Source organism: Rhopalosiphum maidis, chromosome 2 (genome assembly GCF_003676215.2).
Source record: "Rhopalosiphum maidis isolate BTI-1 chromosome 2, ASM367621v3, whole genome shotgun sequence".
Taxonomy (NCBI): Eukaryota; Metazoa; Arthropoda; class Insecta; order Hemiptera; family Aphididae; genus Rhopalosiphum; species Rhopalosiphum maidis.
Genome location: NC_040878.1, coordinates 11,000,584 through 11,021,697, shown reverse-complemented (window position 1 = coordinate 11,021,697; position 21,114 = coordinate 11,000,584). Strand labels below are relative to the sequence as shown.

At 29.5% G+C, this 21,114-nt stretch overlaps 1 protein-coding gene across 1 annotated transcript; it reads left to right on the top strand.

The window, feature by feature from the left end:
• Positions 1 to 14,171: 14,171 nt before the first annotated feature.
• On the top strand, positions 14,172 to 20,659 carry LOC113552221. The gene is made up of 3 exons (XM_026954976.1): positions 14,172 to 14,742; positions 16,975 to 17,450; positions 17,981 to 20,659. Exons 1-3 carry the CDS (start codon positions 14,619 to 14,621, stop codon positions 18,122 to 18,124), a joined length of 744 nt encoding a protein of 247 aa, XP_026810777.1. The 5' UTR covers positions 14,172 to 14,618; the 3' UTR covers positions 18,125 to 20,659.
• Positions 20,660 to 21,114: the final 455 nt, after the last annotated feature.

Genomic DNA, 21,114 nt, shown 5'->3' with positions numbered 1-21,114 from the left:
GTTGCGGTTTCAAAATGTATAAAGTCAACTTGAATTATAAGGTACGTCGTTTTTATGGTCTTCAAATTTACAACGGTGTAATCGACAAGATATTTGTTTTATGTAAAATATTGTATACATTATTTAAGTGTTATTTACAAAACATAAAATGATGATAAATTATTTTTTTTATTTTATAGATCATCCAGGTTTTGTAAACCTAATAAACGCGTTTGTAGAATTATTTTTATTTTCATCTTTACCTAATGTATTTAATTTTAAATCGTACTTTTAATATTGAATTTTGTATTTTATAGTTTGGATTATTTTAACAGAATTTATTTTTATTGATCACCTAAGTTTTTAAAGCAGTATTTAAGTCATATAAATAATTAATAACTTTGAAACAAAGATAGTAAGTATAACATTATGACGTACAAAAATAATCATGATGAATAGTCTATTTTTACTTGACGTAATCAATGTTAAGTTATATTATTTATCGTCTTGATTGAAATATATTCGTTTATGCACTCTAAGTTACTTTGTACGTGACTAATTAAATGGATATAATTTTTTTTTCTTTTAGAGTTTCCAATTTTTTTTCTCGTAAACTGGATTGAGTGTTTTAAAATATTTTGAGATAATACAAAATATAATCATTGTTTCATTGTTTTCGATTGTGGTCCAAGAGATGAAAAATATAAAAAATTTTGCACGATATTACGTTATCGCCTGCAGTGGGCAGTGAATAATTGCGCAACGACCTGCGAAGACGCTTATATTTAGGTGAAAAATTTCACGTATTATTATTACTTTAATGTGTAATGTGAGAGAGTTTTACATTTCAAATTGTTCGATAATAAAAATAAGCGGTTGTGTGTATTTAATATGCGTCATTGTTAATTCCGACGAATAATACCGGAACCGTTTCCAGTTTCCAATATTCGTCCTTGACCTGAAATTGCGCTCACTTATCGACCATCATAGTGGCGTGTGACGTACCTTTAGTAACTGTTTTTTGTATTATTTTACTAAATCAGCATAACCGTACGAGTTTAAAAACACATACAACTCGGCAAAAATAACCCGTCTCCTTATCCCGTGTAAAAAAACGCACGGTTCTTACAGTCCCGTCATCCCTACCTTTTTAAACAAAGTCGGTTTTGGTTTTGGTTTTATTCGTTCGTAGCTCATAGTGTAACGGTTGTACACTACTTGATAGGTTAGATATATCTTAAATTCTCTTAAAACGGTTTTATTTAAATTTTAACCCCGAATAAGATAATTTTATCACAATTTAATTATAATTTTTGTCATTGTTTATTGAAATATTATTATTGTATTTAATATTATATTCTAGCCTTAGTAAAAATACATTTAAAACTTTAAATTTTAACCTGTTTACTCGTATGTATATACTAATTATACATTTGCAGTAACTTAGTGGGATAAGTTGACACATGAGTGTTTTCAAACTTATTTTTTATGACATTTTTATTAAAAGCTATAATTATAATGGTCATTTTTGTGAAATTATAAGCCAACCAATAGGAAATACAAATCTGTTTCTTAAATTTAAGTAATAATATACTAAAATATAAATAACTAAATAATAATTAAATCAGTACATTTACTCACCTAGGTTAAGGTCCACTGCATCGAAAAGCAAATTTCCTATATTGTAGTATTTTTTTTATTTAACTTATTACCAACCAATTGTAATTATTTCGGACAAAAGTAGTACCTATTCAGAGGGTGCAATCTCATTTTTGACCTCGATGCTAAATTATCGTGTTAGGGTGTTTGCCTAACAGTGGTCGCCCCGGCGACAATTTAGACCGACTACAGCGAGTTTGGTGGCCTACCCTCGTAATTTTATTATTTATTATAATAACACTGCTATAGTAAAATACAATCGTACGAAACCGGAAATGAGTAAAAGGAGCGTATTTTATAATATTTCTTTATTGACCATCAGATATTATAATTTTACCAAGAGTAGAGATTATCACGTTTTAAACACGTACACGGTTTTATGGCACATATTAATGCAGGCTGCGTAGACGAAGATATTGTCATTGCCCACTGGTATAGATGTATTTCTAGCGTAATTCTGTTATCAATCAAATTTCGTGTTCTCGTCACTAATTTGTTTAATTCGTTTAGCCGTTTGGTAAATTCGTGTACACACTATACACACACAAATTCACTGACCTAGATCTGGTGTGTCATCTGATATATGACGCGTAATTGAGATTTTGACGAATTCGTAAAAACGCCGAAAATAATTATTATGAGTCGTCGTCGTCTCATCATTCATCAACAATGAAGGTTTTGTATACAATAATATTCAGTATATATATATATATCATGTTTGTCGGGTGTCTGTGGCGATTAAAAAAAAATATAAAAACAGTGTTCATTGCGAGTCTTCAATAATTATTTTTGTTCGATTATTGTTGTTGGCTTAATTACAATATTACTGTCAATTATAGTTCGATTGACAAGAAAAATATTTTTTCATGAATTATTATTATTATTACACGTTTTAGTGATACGATTGGAGATAATATAGAATATTTTCTATAGTTTTTAAATGTATATTATTAGTCTAGCATTTACATCACCAAAACTTTTACATTTTAAATGTCAATGACTCGTATATTTTAAAGACACGTTATATTAACGTTTATTATTATTGAAAAAACCTTAAATTATCTACGAGTTCAATGATTTTTTTTATATTTGTGTTAATGTGTAATTATACTTCCCATCCCAGAAAACCAACAGGTGAACTAATTAGTATAAAATTCTGCACACGTATATTATATATCAAAATTACTCCAACGTCTTCTTTGAGTTATATAATACATTTCTACTAAAATGGTTTGTCCGTGGTATACATGTTTAAAATAAAAAAACGTTTCAAGGTCTATAATAATTAATAAATGTTTAAAAACAATGTACTTATACAATTTGCTTAATTTTACAACGTTTATGGAAATTTTCTATATAATTACGATATTTAAGTATTGTTCAAGTTTATACTTAATAAGTGTTAATTTCATCATACAAATTTATCAAACTTTTTAACAATTATAGTAATAATTTATGTATAAGTATGATAGTTTAAGTTGATATTATTAGTTTCTTAGATTTGATTAATCTTCAATTTTTATTTTTATCAAATATAGTTAAACATCAATCAATGCAATGTGTTTACCATAAAATGACATGTTAGTATACTAGCTAATAGACAACTGCTATCTTTAATGTTTTTCAAGTTTGTCTTATGAACCTTGCATAGTCGCTTAATAAAATCACAAGTGTTAACATCACAACATTTTTAAACTGCAATTAAGTGTCGATTAGCGATATTCCATGAAATAGCTACCTAATTTATAAATTAATACATCAGTATATAGAGTCTGTATATATTGGTAAAGTATAAACTGTTTAGATATAATTTAACTAGTTACTTATATTTTATATTTAATTTAAGTATAATAAATAATAATCAGTATTTCTCTATAGTTTTTATAATACCTATAACTGTAAAATATGGTTTTAATATTATAAAAAGATATATAATATGTATAATATATCAGCGTCACGTGATAGATTTGCCAAAAATCACATTAATAAATATAATATTTTGTTTTGGACTTGTCTTATATTTCTTTAATATAACTTTAAATATTAGTCATTATGTAAAGAATAAAGAACCTATATTATATTTTTGTTCATCATAACTCTTATTATTTTTCCGCGGTAAATGTCATAAATTGATTATTTTATACGCGTCTTTCTGAAGAAAGTGTTTACCAGATAACTGGCAAGTGGGTTTAAAATGTAATCTTATTAGTTATTACTGTTATTAGGTACAAGCCCATTGGCCAATGGGATACTTATATATTATATTATATTATGTCGGACGCTGTGCGATCGACAGTTACAGGTAGAGACCTGTTGCGGTCTGACGCGGGCGTATAATAAATACAATAATTATATTATGACTCATCTTTTTCGGACCTATTATACTAACGCGCGCTAGCAGGATTGCATTATCTACGGTGATTTTTTTTTTTCTCTTTTCATTTCTTTTAACACTCGAAAACGAATAATAGCAGTTTTTCGACACATTTTATGTATACTGTATATATTATTATAATACTATTATATATATATATATAGGTGATCAGTAGTATAGTGTATAGAGAATTATTAATAAATAATAACAAATGAAAACTCAGAACGGCAATGTTTAACAGAAAACGTGATGGACGTAATTTGTCAATATAACATTATATTGCATAAGGTATATAATTTTATGATAAATTATTATTAACGTTAATTTAAAAACTATAAAAATCTTAAAAATGCATTGAAAATAACAATAAATTCACTAGAGTTGTATAAATATTAGAAGTTTTCTTTATTCATAGTTAATTGAATATATTATAAAATCATTTTATTTTTTTTTACATTTAAAGTTTAAAACTTTTTCCAATCCACTAGGTACCTATAAGAAATTATTAAGGTAAATATTTTCAAACGATAGAAAAGAAACACAACATTTCAAAATTGAACACATTGTTAACATTTTGTAAAATTTAAACTTTGTGTCAAGAAAATTACCTACGTAATTTTGTTCTACAGTTTTCTTCGACTTAAAGTCGGTAAACGATTGGTCTTGTACAAATCGCCGTCGATCCAAAGGTCAAGTACATTATGATAATATCGTTGTGTAATTACAACTGTACCCGTCATAATATGAGCACAAGAAAATCGATAGCAATAATAAGTAATAACAAATAGTAGTAATACATATTATTATACAGTATGCACATACACGACACGCAACGCCCGAAAAGAAATGTTGACCTTTATTTTGTTTTTCTGATGAAAACAGGTGGCCGTAGTGGTTGGTTGCGATCATATTATTCGGTGCAGAGCACACAATATATATTATATACTATCGGTAAGATTTAAGACACTATAATTATTCGCATTGGTTTCGATTTATTCGTCTTTTTCTCGTCTGATTCGAATCTACCACGGTACATCAGTTGTTAATTTATTATACGAATGCCTATACACGTACAATTATATGGGTAGAGTACTATGATAATATTATAAGCACTGCAACTTATAAAAAATATTTTATTATTACCGAGCGATTAAGATTCGAAATTTATTAAATTTTTTGAACGAAAAAAAAACCGAGTGTAATATTTTTGCAGTACTATCGTTTTCGCTTACCGTCACCGCCCAGTTCGTGGCCGTCATAGGTTCCGCGAAGTAGGCCAATATTACATTTATCTATCTATATGCAATACCTCCACACGCTGTGTAGGTACCATTATTATTACTTTACGCTCGTGTGTTGAGCGCGGACGCGTTTATCTATAATATTATATGTATATATATATATATGTGTGTGTGTGTGTGTGTGTGTGTGTGTGTGTGTATCTCTCTCGGGGCTGAGCCGGAATTATCATTATTATTATTGTCGTTGTTGTTTTTATTATACTTATATGACCCTTGCCACGTTTCTATCCGATCGTTTAATATTATGATTCTCGTATAGAACATTCTATATAAGTGTATATATATATATATATGCATATTGTATACTATAGAGTAACGCATTATTTCGTACAATAGATTTTGAGCGGGAAAATCTTGTTGTCGTTTTTTTTTTTTTAGTTAATTTCCATACCACCCAAGTGCCCTTTAAAATGCTCGAAATAATTCTTTTTAATCCTGTGACCAGTATACAGGTAGGGAAGGGATATGCTGCATTATCCACGACCACCCACTGCCGTTGTCCCAAATTTTCTCAAAATTGACGATTTTTATTATTTTTCAAAATATAATCTCAACGTTTCAATTTTTAATAATACTTAAACATACAGGATACAGTGGTTTTAATAACTGAGGTAAACCAAACAAAAATGTCATCATCTATTTTATAATAATAATTTAAAAAATAAATAATAAACTATAACTAGTAGGTACTATAAAACAGAAAAACTTCACTAAAGAGGTGTAAGTTTCAGTAATATAAATAATAATAATAATAATAATAATATAAATATATTTATAATGATAGAAATTATTATTATTAAATCGTTATTTGTAATTATTATTATTTTTCAACAAATTAACGTCAGCATGAACTACGTTCACTATTATTTAAGTATGTATATTCAAAAAATAATTTCAGAGTTTCAATGAATAATTTTTTAATATGTATTTTATTTCACTTAAAATTTTTTAAATTGTTGAAATACCTTTTCGAATAAATTTATCTATACCTTATCTTTTGTACAGTCGCGTCTGTCTGTCAGACTGTTCGTCTGCAATCGAGTTTTATGTAGACATGTATAGTGGTTTAGATTTTACGAGAGATATATAGGTATTATTATACATGGTAAATTAAATATTAAGCATCTTGCATTTATTATTTTTAACACATATAATTTTCGTGATTTAATTATCTTAGAATGATTCATCAAATAAATATTTCCAGACTGTCTGTTTGCTATTTTTTTTAATTATGGTTGTATAATAATATATGTATTTATTCTGAGAAATGAATATTTTTTTTTTTTTGTAATTAAATGTTACGCCCAATTTAATATATGTTTTGTGTTTAATTACACTAATAAAATATATAGTAACTTGACGGGTATTGAAAAAAAACATCGTATATTGTCCTGCTCAGTAAACTTCCATGTTAAAAAATTAAGAATCATACCATATAAAATATTGAATAATTGATTATTTTACAAAATTTGATAATCTTGTTAATCTCATGAATAATATTATTATATTAATTTATATATATTTACAATGTGCTTTTTGACTGTGAACAATAATATTCGTGTGGACAATATTATATAATACAATTATCAGGGTAATATAAATGATAAGTAATAATAGATGTTTTGATTGATGATTTTACTTCGTACTAGATTTTAAAATTGTTAACATAACCTAGTAATTATAAGAATAACATAGTAAATAGTTATATGTATATTAATAAAATTAGTGAGTTATTGTATATTTGTATGTAATATTTTATATTTTATATTATATTAATCATATATGATAATCTTCTTCTTTTTAAATTAGCTTTTATAGTCAATTTAGTGCCTTATCGCTGCTTCAACTATTCCCCGCAACTCACTTTATCTTCACTCTTCTCTAGTCTTGATTCTAGTGCACAATTTTGTTGGTCTGGTACAGTTAATACCCATTCACCTCTGTCTAGGTTTTTCGCTAGGTATTTTCCCATTTATTATTTCTGTCACTACTTTTTTTAATATCCCATTTGACCTCCAGACATGTCGAGCCTATTCCAAACGTTTGGCTCTTATATTATTTGCATTTATATTGGGCGTTCGGTACATTTCTAAAATATGCTCTTATTGATTGAAACACTGTTTTCACAATTTTCCTAGGTAGGGCTGATAGGGATAATATAGTGGACAGTGAACACTAATTAAATTATATAACCCATGTATAAGTAGTATTGAATATAATAATATTTTAACAATATAATATAATATTACCTGAATAAAATATTACGAAATCAATATGTATATCGCAAAGAAATATAATTTCGTCATTAAATTGTCACATAAAAAAATATCACAAACAAAAAATATAACAATAATATAATAATTATAAGTATAAATAACACAGTACAAACATAGAACTATAAATAATAGTTGAATAATAATAATAATTATTATTTTAAGGTCAGCATCATCTTTTTCTTTTGTTTAAATTGAAATCATTGTGAATTAATTAATCTTTTTCTTTTGTAGATTTTGCAATATTTAATGCTATTTGAAATGTGTAAATGACAAAATGTAAAATTGGAATTTTCAATATGAGTCATTGCTGCTACCAATAATAATATTAAATACTTAAAAATAATATATATGTACCTATTATTAGATATACTTAAGTTAATTAACGTACCTATACTTATGTCAATACGCATGCGAAATTATGATCAATGAAATTCTTATTTTAAAACCAATTTTTCGCATATACCAGCCATACCTAGGTAAACTAAAATATTATTGTATAGATAAGTACGGTTATCAGAATAAATACTTGTAAGAATAGAAATTGAATTGAACACTATTTTTTTTTCGCTTGAAACAGCTTTCGCGTTTATTCGGAGAATTTTTCCCGCGTACTAAACACGACGAGAGTATTAACATAATATAAATATATTTTCCGCATTATAATATAATCTGTAGATATATTTACTAGCATTTATATGTGCATATTTTTAAATATTAGATATCAAATCTACCGATAGTATCTGCAAATAAAAAAATCATATACAGAATTACTTACATAATATTATTATTATGCGTGCGCGCGAATACATATTATAACAAAAATAATGACTTGTATAAATACGATAACACGTATAATAACAATATAATATCATATTCCTCAATACCGCAACACTATTTTCTGCAGTTCCTACTCCATAGCCATAGGTTGAGGCAATAATGTGCAGAGCAGTATTTAAAAAACGTTCGGTCACCTGCAACATCTGACGGGTCTACAGAATATTGAGCAGCATTTTCCAATATCAAACTGGTACCTATATATTGTACACTATTAAAATATAATTTATTGAGCGATCGTCTTTGTTTTATATTTTTGGGGGTAACCATACTAAAATATTGTGTCAAGTAGGTATATATAAGTATAAGTATACTGCGCGCGCAGTGGTGCATACGAATCGCCGCCGAGGACTATACGAACGTTACGGGCCCCGAGGCGGTCCTGATGTGGATGTATTATATTATAATATTATTATAAAAAAAAAAAAAAAGCAGTACCGTGTTCCGAACACGCGTATGACTAATCGTAGTTGGTCGGCAGCCGTCCGCCCGCGCCGCCGACAGGTCAACGTCGCCCTTTCTACTTTATACATATAATAATATATAGGTACCTACAATATACTTACGCAGTGTTATATATATATATATATATATATATAGTTTTTTAAACATTTATTATAATACTACACAATCTGTATTTAGGTTTACAGTATACAATATTAAAATGTTATATACCCGCAGAAATGCATATATATGTTAAACATAAATACGCCACAATATAATACATATATAGCCTTTCGATTTTTTGGATAGGTACCTACCACGATTTATCGAACGCGCGTACACACAACACACACACACGAGCTCAGCGGGGGGGTATCTGTGAGAGGGAAACGCGACGTCTTTTGTGCCGCACACACTGCACACGCTCGCGCGTTTTACGAAGAGATGAAAAATACCTATATATATTTATATATATGTTATTGGTGTATTTTTTTTCTTATTCTTTTATTTATTTTCTTATTTTGTACAACAGAAAAACGGTATTAAAGCATATTGTCGATAATATAGTGTGCCGAAGACGATACCAGTTCTTACACATTATAACAATACATCACACGCACACACACACACACACATATATACACTCATAGTTATATATATATATAGGTTTGTCGTATATACGATGATGACTCACGTGCACCGTGCCGCCACCGACTGCTATACAGTATTGTATGTATATAGTATGATGTCTGCGAACGTGCGTGCGTTAAACCTACCTGTAATACTCGTAAACCGCTATAGTTAATGCCCGATATACCTAGCTATATAGTACACCATGTATAAATAATAATACAATGCGTATTATTATAACTGTTGCCGGTAGAAATTGTTCACTTTTCGTCAGTAATGATGCGATAATAATAATATAATATTATAATAGGCGCGCGATCGTCGAGATGGGAAAATTAGAGTTTATAATTATTTATGTATATATAAGTGATATTATTGTAGTACAATATATATATATATATATTGTTACACATGCAGGGTTAGTTGGTTAAGAGTATGGTATTAAGTAATTAGAGCTTAGATGTGTGGGGAGAAGTGTGCATTACACACTCGCACCTATATAACCTTGAAATAGGCACACAAGTACTTTCCTTTAGTTAATATAATAATAATTATGACTAATGAACTTTTACAAATAGGAAATTAAAATTTTAATTTATAAAATTAAATCGAATTCATTAGAAAAATAGTGTTCTACTTTAAAACACATGAAAGGAAATCAATGCCGTGATTATCGAAATAATAAAATCTATGAGCGCATAAGCGTATTATAGCAAATAGCAAATATCAGTAAAATATATTATTTTATCAAAAATACCGTTTCCTAATGATTTTTATTTTAATTTTTTAAAAAGCAAATTTAATAATGTTAAAACGTTAAATAAGTGCGTTTATCTATTTAAAAGAATCGTTTTGTAAATTACTGCACAATAGGTATACAGACTGTGTACATAGTATGTAAGAGGGGATATCAGATTTAACCTTTGAAAATGTATTATATCTATGAACTTATATTAATATTTGCAAATCATTATATGTTTGATAGATAAATTATCATTGTAATTTAGGTGATTATTATTTTTAATTCGTTTAGTCTTACATACCCAATTTAGTTTTTATTTGATTGCATAATTTTAAATTTACCATAGTAATTATACTTCACTGTCGTGATTGATTGTAAAATCGTAATTATAGAAATAGTTACCTATATGTACAGAAAAGTGCGAGAAAACGAAACAAACCTACGCCTGTTTTTTTATAACATATGTAATACTGCGCGTACAACCCAAAATTCAATCTATACAATAAAAAAGAGCTTTGATCATCGATATGCGCGCGTGCGACGTGACATTAAATCATTATAAGTAGGTTTACGGATAAATTTATTAGGTAGCCAGGTTAGGTCAGGTATATATGTATAATTTATACATGTATACTTGTCGTCTTTTAGCACATTACGCTGTAATATATCGCGCGTGCACGTTTGCGTATACTTATTTCTTACCGCGTACACGTGGCGGTCAACACAGCGATATTGCGTTACTTTCATCTCGTGCGTGTACTTGTAATAATACATAAAGACGACATCGACGTGTCTCGAACGTTAAGTCGTATTACGTCAGTATTAGTACTCTGCTGCGAAACGTTGAAATGTCAATGTCAATAATACAATAATTATTGGTCGAAATAAATAAATGTGTTCGTTTCTGTTTAGTTTTAAGCAAATATAGGTCTATATACCACGTACAACAATCGTATTATTTTTTAATTATAAAATAATTTTAATTTATATTAGCACGTCAACGTAATCGTTTTCCATCCGCACACACCATCATACCTATACAGGTATACTAATGTAGTAATGTATTTTTTTTATTTAATATTTATTATATATCTGCAGTGTAGCTACACGGGTTTTTAAATTATTAAACTGCCGAAAATATTTTTGCTTAATTGTCCTAACCAATTAATTATTTGAATTTATATTTTTTTATATAACTTTTTTTATTCATCTTGCAGTATTTAGTCGACAAAGGCCTAATTGTAATAGGATGCTTGAAAAAATGATTTATTTGTGTCACGTCGTTTTGTTTGTTAATCTATGTCACATTTTATAGTCTCTCGGAGATAACGTATATATATATAATATAATGGAAAATATTAATCATTTTCGAATTTATACAACAAATAATTCCCTGCAGGTTTCAATTTATGTATATCATTTAATGATGTTGCTTATCAAATTCGATAAACATGAAATATATAAACATATAATATTACACATCACAGAGCGACAATATTTTATTTACTCTCGGTAGTGGCAAAAGATAACGCGTTATCGACAAATTTATTTATATATTTGTGAGTGGGATATTTTTGTTGTCTTAAAATGGACGTTTATAATATATATAGTATTTACTGTATAGAATAATATACGCATCGACAAAAAACCTAAAAAAAAGTCTGCAGCTCATTTAGATTATTTGGAGGTAAACATTACAAAACGTTATCTTTCATACGTTTTTACTTCATATAAGTATAATGTCGTGAGCAAAACAAAATGATAAATGTTTTTAATGTGGTCTATTTTTTTATAATTATACGATAAAATGGAGTTTGTTTGTATTCCAAATAAAAAAAATATCGATAAATCTATTTAGGTACAATTTAAGTATTTTTATGATATGAAGTTATTATATTATTTTTAATAGTAATCGTATACAGAATATATTTTTTTGTGTTTACTTACTGTAGTTGTATTGATATAATGTGGATAGGTTAGGTTATATTGGTATGCGCTATACCTATAAATGTGTTTAGATTAAATGAGACGCATTTAAAATAACTAATTTTAGTATATAATATATTGTATAGATACTTGATGATGGATTTAAAAAGACATTAAAAAACCATTATAATAAACTATCTGTATGCATTTAGTTTTAAAAACAATAGAATCGTCTATACTTTTTATTTATAACTATATATATATATATATATTGGTTTATACCTAAATATATATCTGATATAGGAATGATGGTCTAAAACAACGGTATATAATCTAGTAAATTTTAAAATGCGATTCGTATAGAAATATGATACGCCAAATCGCATGTATATTATACCTTCATGGCATGCCGCCATGGGCTATGCCTTCATCATATACATACTAAAACGAAACAGATAAAGAAATACGAAACATGATGTATATTATTATTATTAATATTTATTTGGTCATGTACTTATACAGTAGTCAGATATTTTAAATTTAGAAACACGTTCGTAAATATTTTTACATATAATATAGTATATTATACCAGCTATAACTATTTATTAGCTATATATTATATAGGTAGGTATATACTTAATAGATCTATTACTTAGATGTTAACATTTAATTAATTGAATGTTTTTAACGTTGCGGTGTTGAAGGATTTTATCACTAAATGACTTCCTTCATCATATTATGTTCATGTTTTATTTTTTTTCTATGTATATTGCTTATTGTGTTACCATCACTTGCATATAGTGTAAAAGAAATACAGATTAGAAATTTTTTTTTAAACAATTTTACTAAAAAAAGTTTCGTTGTTATATAAAATAAAGTATAGGTACCTAATATATGAAATCATTAAGCGTTCTAATTAGCAGCATTTTTTATCATACAACTATCATAATATAATATAAAAATCATTATTTTTTACTTTTTATTATATTATTTATAATAATATATATGCAATAGAGGTATACAGAAAATTATAACTTTATAATGTGATATGGTGTGTGACATTGCCTGGATGCGCGTGGTAAATAGTCCAATCACGTTTTCTTGACGATTTTATAGTTATATAGGGTATCATTATATCTTTGTCGTGTTTTGGCAACAACAGTAGCGTTTATATTATTATAAATGAAAATTAATAGGCCACGCGTATGGGCGACGACGACAACGCGTAGGTATATAGCACTATATCAACAGCGTTTGTACAAACAGCGCAATAATCACGTTCATCGGTTTAAAAAGATCTGTACCTGTTAATATTTTAACGAATAATCTATGCTTATAAAAATCTAATATATAATTTATACGCGAAAAATAACCAAAATTTTGATATCGAGCACCGCCGAATAATTAAGATAATATTATGTGTGTGCATGAATAAATCCGTATATTTTAAAAGGGAGCGAAAAAAAATTGTTGACAGTAAACGTTTTCTCTTATAATAATATTGTATCATACTGACGCGTTCAAAATGATAATGGCAATTAATAATAATATGAAAAAAATTGATAATATTTTATGTTATATTATTATTTTATTATTATATTGTACCTATTATTATTATTTCAGAAGGAAAATGACGTCGTCGCCACAGGTACAGCGGCTGGTGGGGTGCAGGGTCTTTCGGGGGCGGGGGCGGCACTCGTACCACCGCCGCCGCCCAACCGGCTAGCGATTGGCCCGAAAAAAGCGCGGGATCTTGGTCCCGCCGAAAAACGCGCGCCGTCGCCGAACGGGTCGACGCGCGTACGGCTCGGCGGCGGCCGATCAGTATCGCTACCTACATCGCCGTCGCCGCATGTGCGCCGTACCGCAACGACAGCGCGAGCACGACAGATAATTATTACTATTATCGCCGCCGCCGCCGTAGTCCGGACAATTGCCGCAGCACGCGCGCGCGCCTCCTTGCCGGCCGGTACCCGTCGTGCTCCGTCGATCGCCGTCGCCGGGCGCACGCACGCGCATACACCGCCGCCGCCGCCACGATTCGGACCCGAGCGAAAGGGTCTGTCCGACCGGCGAACGCTCTTCAGTCGTTGGACTAAGCGCAACTCTTCCGGGTGTCGAGTGAATCGGAACTGCTCTCCGAGCACTCTTCTTCGCGTACATCGCGCCGCCGCTGCCGCCGCCGCCGCAGACATAATAATATAATATATTATACTAACTGATTTTTTGTATTATTCGGTCGTCGTTTATATGACTATTATTTTTCGTACAGTGCGTTTTTACGTTTTCTGCGATTTGTTTTATTTATACATTTTTTATGTTCGTATTTTAATTTTTTCGAAAACTTTTATGATACGATAAATAAAAATAAAAATAAAAATATATTAAAACTTAAAATTCGGACTATTGCGATTTATCTTCGGAAAAAAAAGAAGAAAAAAATCAAATCAGACATGGCCATACCGTTCAATCCGCCGTCGTCCAACCCCGATGCAACAAGGGACCATTATTTGCGAATTCAAAATCTGCTCAAAGAATTGTTGACATTGCTCAGGCGAATGCCTTCTTGGATGATCGGTAAGTTTTTATTAGGCTTATTATTTATATTTTATTATCTAGTCTAAGTACCCCTTACCCAAAAATAAAAGGTTTATAGATGGTTTACAGAATATATTGTTTCGTATAGTATAAATTAATTGTGAAAAAAAAGTTTAAAAAAATATCGTGAAAAATAATGGTAAAAAAAGTTGGTATAAAAAATTATTTTTTAATTAAAAAAATTAATATAATTATATTGAATTGTGTTAATTGTGTAAAAAAAAAATTGTTGCAACGTTTCATGATAAAAATTGTATTGCACAAAAAATAATATCCACGTGTTAAAAAAAAAAAAATAATAATAACGTTACGCAAACCGTCGCGTATTTTTACGAAATGAGGAAAAATATATTTGCGGTTTGACAATAATAATAGTAACGGACCTACATTAAATAAATTCACAAATTTTCTCCCGCAGTGTTCCGGTGTAACATTCTTTTCAAAAACACTATTGGTGTATACAATTTTGTAATTTCGTATAATGTAATATAATGATTATTTTATAACAAAATAATATTTATTATAATATAACACAATAATATTTATTATAACATAACGATATAATATTATAAAAAAAAAATATTTATTAATTAAACGTACAGATGAACGATTTTATAAAATTTCATACAAGTCCGTTAAAAAAAATTATAAATTTAAAATTCTAAAATTAAAAAAACCACATATTTTTTTATTGGCCGGTTAGTAACATCCGACGTTTGACTTGTGCGGACCTGTCGCGTTGCCGTCGTATAGGTATATAAGGTCACCCACCCGACATCTCTAACTGCAGGTATAGGCGAACGCGTCCGATACTTCGATACACCACGATACAACTCCTCTGTACATACACCCGGAATAATATTTCATACGAATATAATAGAGTCTGCAACGATAATAATATAATATGCGTGTGAACGACCCAATAATATCTATAAGTTTTGTATTATTTTTTTTATATCATATTATTATACTTATATTTTTTTCCACACACCACCGTACCAACTACGATATTAAAATGAAAATAAATATTATGTCGGTATCCAAGAGTTCCTCGTTTTTCACGAAAGAGGTGAAAAAAAAAAAATTTTTTATATTTCCTCAAAAATAATATTTTAAATGAGAATACGCGCGATACAGTATAGCTACTATTGGCCGCGCATTAAAAAAAATTTTATTATTTCGTACAATATTATGAAATTGATACTTATATCAATATATTCATGTATCAATTGTTATTTATTGAAATGGTTTTTACTAATCAGCTAAAATTGATAAACTGTTTTAATTATTTATTCATAGATTAATTAGATTGTTTTTTTTTTTGTAAAATTGCTTACGTAGTTTCGTGAATAAAATGTTATATCATTAAAACAATTACACTGTTTGAGTTTCTATGTATATATTATTTACTATACGATTGCGCGACACCTTAAAACCGAATCGTTGTTCTTTTGTCTGCGTGCGCGTGTCCGTATAAATGTATAATACGTCATCTGCGTTTATTGTCTATTTATTTTCATTTAATTTAATGGGGGGAAAAAAAAAGAAAATTAAAACCTCTTTCGATATTCGACTCGGTACGGTGGTGACACGCGACTATTATTGGTACTTGTATACTATTTCAATCGTCGTGAATTTTTTTCCTAAGAGGTAAAAATTGTAAAATAATACAAAATATATATCATCTGGCGTCTATTATTCTTTGCGAAATTCAGAGACCTCTATTGTTAGCTCGCGCGACAAAAGACGATAATTAGCAAACAAGTGCCTCCAAGGCCGAAACCACAGTTCGCCCACGCGCGGTCCTGTATTGTTTTTTTCCCTAAAGTCTTACAATGTATTATTTGTTGTTATTATTGCGATGGTCGTCGTGGCTTTAGGAGACACTTTTACTAATACATAGAATATCATGTATAAAACTATAGTTATTGGCGCGTGATTGATTAAAGTCCATTTAATCAATTGCATACAATTAAACAAATAATACCTACTTAATTTATAAAATAGACGTATATTTACATCGTAGTTATAATATATGTACAGATATGTATGCAAACGACGCTAACGATTTTAATAAATCGTAACTATAATGATAACTGATTTTTGTCGCGATTATCGTATTAAATATAATATTTTGACCGTCACGCACGAAATGTTTGATTTTTTGACACGAGTGTAATATCATCATTATTTTTTTTTTGCGTCTCACAGGTGATCAATACGCCAACATCAACATGGCTTCTCAGACTCCTCTGACATATCTGCAGGAAGAAGAAAATAACCGTCTTTGGGTACAGCAACAGCAACGTTCGATGCGCGCGTTCCACCGCCGGCGTTTACGTGAACGCCAACATCAGGAGCGACGTGCGCAACAGCAAGAACTCGAGCGACAGCAACAGAGCGAGCAACAGCGGCCGTTGTTGCCCGACTTGGTATCGTCATGTGGGCCCTCGCCGCGTCAACTGCCGCCGCCGCCACCGCCGCCGCCGTCTGCGCCGCTTCAGCAGCAACAGCAACCGGAACAGCAACAGTCCACGGTCGACGACGACAAATTTGTTGGCGCCGTCAAGCTGCAGGTGGCCGTGTGTCCGACTTGCTATTACGGCAAAGAGCGCAAGCTGAAAGTGATCGCCGTCGCCAAGTTGGACGAGAACGGCAAGCCGATCCGCTGGAACGCCAACCGTGACGTGAGTACCTATGTCGATGTAATATACCTATCAACTCGCGCTTTTGCCACAACCGCAAATTTTCGAATAGTTTGCCCATTGTAAACGTCGGTCGATTCTATTTTTTCCCGTCAATCTTTCGATAGAACGATAAGGTTTTTTCAACTCTAAAGTTTTAAATCATTTTATACATTAGTGAAATGTATTATGTTATAATATTATTATAATAATCTATTTAATTTATAAAATATTTTACACCGTCGTCGGTGGCACGAAGAAAAAAATCGCTTTTTCCGCCAACTCGTTTGGGCTAATCTATATTATGCGCGCATCCTTGATTTTCTTGTTTAAAAACCATAACTATTGAAAAACAAAAAATTTGCCGTCTATATATTTTATACGCATAAATCACGTATATATATATATATGATATACATACAATATACATATATTAAATAGAAATAAAACTTTAAAAGCATATATTTTGTTTTTTAACCACAGCTTTATACGACCGCATTATTTATAACAGTTTGCGATTGTGTGTGTTACAGGACGAAGAACTGTTGGTTTTCGAGAATAAAAGTACAAAAGTAAAGCGGCGAATCATGTCGCTGCTTCAGCCATCAAAAATCGAATCATCCGTACTCACCGCCATGTTCGTAATCATCGGTTGGAAAATGTTCATCAAACAATAATATGATTTTGTTTTTAGAATTAGAGAGAGAGAGATAGCGAAAAAAACAATTTTTTTCCACACCTATATAAAAAGACTCCAAAACCAGGTTCCAGTCACGGTTTTAGTGACTAAAACAAATTTTAATTTTAATGTTAATCAAATTGACCGTTGATCTCAATTCTAAAATGTGAGATGTTCGTAACCGTAGCCAAATGTAGTATTAATTTATACTATATTATAATAAACTATTATTTTTATTATTATCTATAATAAAATCATCGACTTGAACGCGCGTGTAGATGAACTCATTTGCAACTGCTGCTGATTTTGTACGTACGAGCTTCTTGTCGGTTATTATTCTTATTATTATTATTTTGCTTAATATTAACATTATCGTATAAGTATCTACCTATTATTATTTTTTTTTTTTTTGTAATATTAATCTCTATTTCTATGCTTCATCTGTTGTATTTTGTCGTTTCACATGGGAATTCTGCGGTTTCAGTCCCAGACCTATTCACATTTTGATCTCGTTTTTATAAAACTATAGCTTCAGAACGGCACTACCGTGATGGCGGGGTTTCTCTGCCTCCACGGTTTTGAATTAGTAAGAATCGCTATATTGTATTAATTTTTTTATATTTTTTTGCTCACTGTAAATAAGCGTTTTTATCTTTTTATTTGTACACACACACACTCGCGCTGCGTCATTATTATTATTCATTTATTTTTTGAATTTTGTCCGTTCATCGCGGACGCCGTAAACTCTATTATCACACAGCTAAAGAAAAAAATCGAATTCTCTGTGGACGTTTTTCTCTTGTTTCTATTCGTTCTACTAATAATAATTATGGTATAGGTCATAGTATTAGGTGGTATAGCACATCAGCTGCGAACGCCGAGATTCAGTTCTGATTCATATATTATATACATCATAATAAAAACGACGACTATACATTACAATATAATTCATACTTTGTGCGTCGAGGAATCATAAAATAAAATAACGATATTATGATCGCTTTGTAAATAAATTAATTTTAATATATTATTATATACGCTTGTTGCATGCAGCGAGATATTAACTTCCTATATATATTATAATATGTATAGAATGTATTTTTTTGATTTTCTTATTTTTTACATTTTTTATTATTTCGAAAAGCATTTCTGTGGTGTTAAATAAAACTAGGACGCCGTCGGGGCCTTTCATATGCTTCGAGCTTAAACCATTCTTTGCGAATTTCCTCCCGGCGACGATCCTCGTTTCGCCCATCAAAGCGTTTCTGTGATAATGCCATTATTTTTTTTTTATCTATTGAATTATATATTTATCTAATAAATCTATGGCATTTCTTGTGTTTTCTACGGTTCCTCATAAAGAACCGTAATATATATTATGTACTTTGTAAATTATTGTATTGATAAGGTTTTTTTTAATTATTATTATTATTATTAATAGGTCGATCTCTTTTCGTAGTACTTAAGTAGATAGTGTTCTTAGCTATTAGTTTAATATTAGTATTAATTAGTAGATAATATTATTATACTTTAGATTTAATGATGTTGATGTTGAATATTGTTAATATGGTCATCTCTCTCTTCGGTTCACTAAATAAAAATAAAAAAATATTATTATGAAATGTACCTACTTGCATTGCAAGAGATTATCTTGATTTTCATAATTAAAAAAAAAAAAAATGTAAAAACTTAATACATAAGTATGTAATTATTGGAAGACTATTGATTATAAGCGTTTTGTGATTCAAAATTTTTATTACTGTAGAAATAGATTTTTTAAATATTTATTTTATCATAATTATTATAACATATAATATATAATATGTAAATACACAATTAATTTTTTTTCAAACACTTGGAGATATTATTTATTTAAACAAAAATCAATTTGTCGTCGAACAATCGTTGCAAAATTATATGTGTGTATGACGTATGTCAATTCATTATACGTTATATGGATATTTTTCGTATTAACAATAATATAATAATGGTTAAAAAAAAAAAAATCAAGAACACTGCCCAAGTATTTATGATATCATGTCGTCAGTATATTTTTGTTGTAAGTATATTAAAGCAGTGTACACGCATACGCGTTGTACCTTTCGGCCAACTTCATTGTTATAGAATCATATAATAATATATATACTTTTCTCCCCGTGGTCTTTGGTATTTCTCTCCCTCGTGTATTATTGTATATTAACACATTTTAGTTCCGTATAATGATGTATAGTTTTAGAGCTATTTTTTTTTTATATTATATTATCTATAGTACTTTATATATATATAAAACATAACATACTTCGCGGCATATAAATGTGCGTCACTGCGTCTTGCTACCGTTGTCTTTCCTTTGTATTATAATAATATAATATTTTAATATTATATATATATATATATAAATGTTGTTTGTAAGCAGAATTTGAATATTATTGTGTACGCATAATATGTAACTATCGTTGTCCGAACGGATCGTATGTATGTATGATATTATTATTATTATTATTATATTATTATTGACGAAAAATAAAAATAAATCGTATACTATACAATATACTATTATTATTATAATGTCGGAGTTTGTTTTTTATTTATATTTTACCATTCGCGTGGCTCCCTGATCCATCCTGTTCATTGTGATGGTTTTCCTCCGTAGTACTATAATCTGTATAATATCTGTAAATATAAATACAGGAAAAACAGTGGAGGTAAAATTTTCGATTATGATTAATTACACGGGCATGTTATCTGTCCTATAAAAATATAGTTGCTTCACAGGTTTTAGAAAAAACGACGACGAAGATAAAAACCGAAAAACGTCAGTTGTTATTAGACTGCGATGACCACAGCTGACGAGTAAAGTGCTATTGTATTAAAAACGAAGACATAGTCGATATTCCACGCGGAATAGCACTATTCAGCGAGAAGTATGTTATTATATAATTATAGGTACTTGCGGTAAGAGTACCTATCTTCTACACCACTTTAATA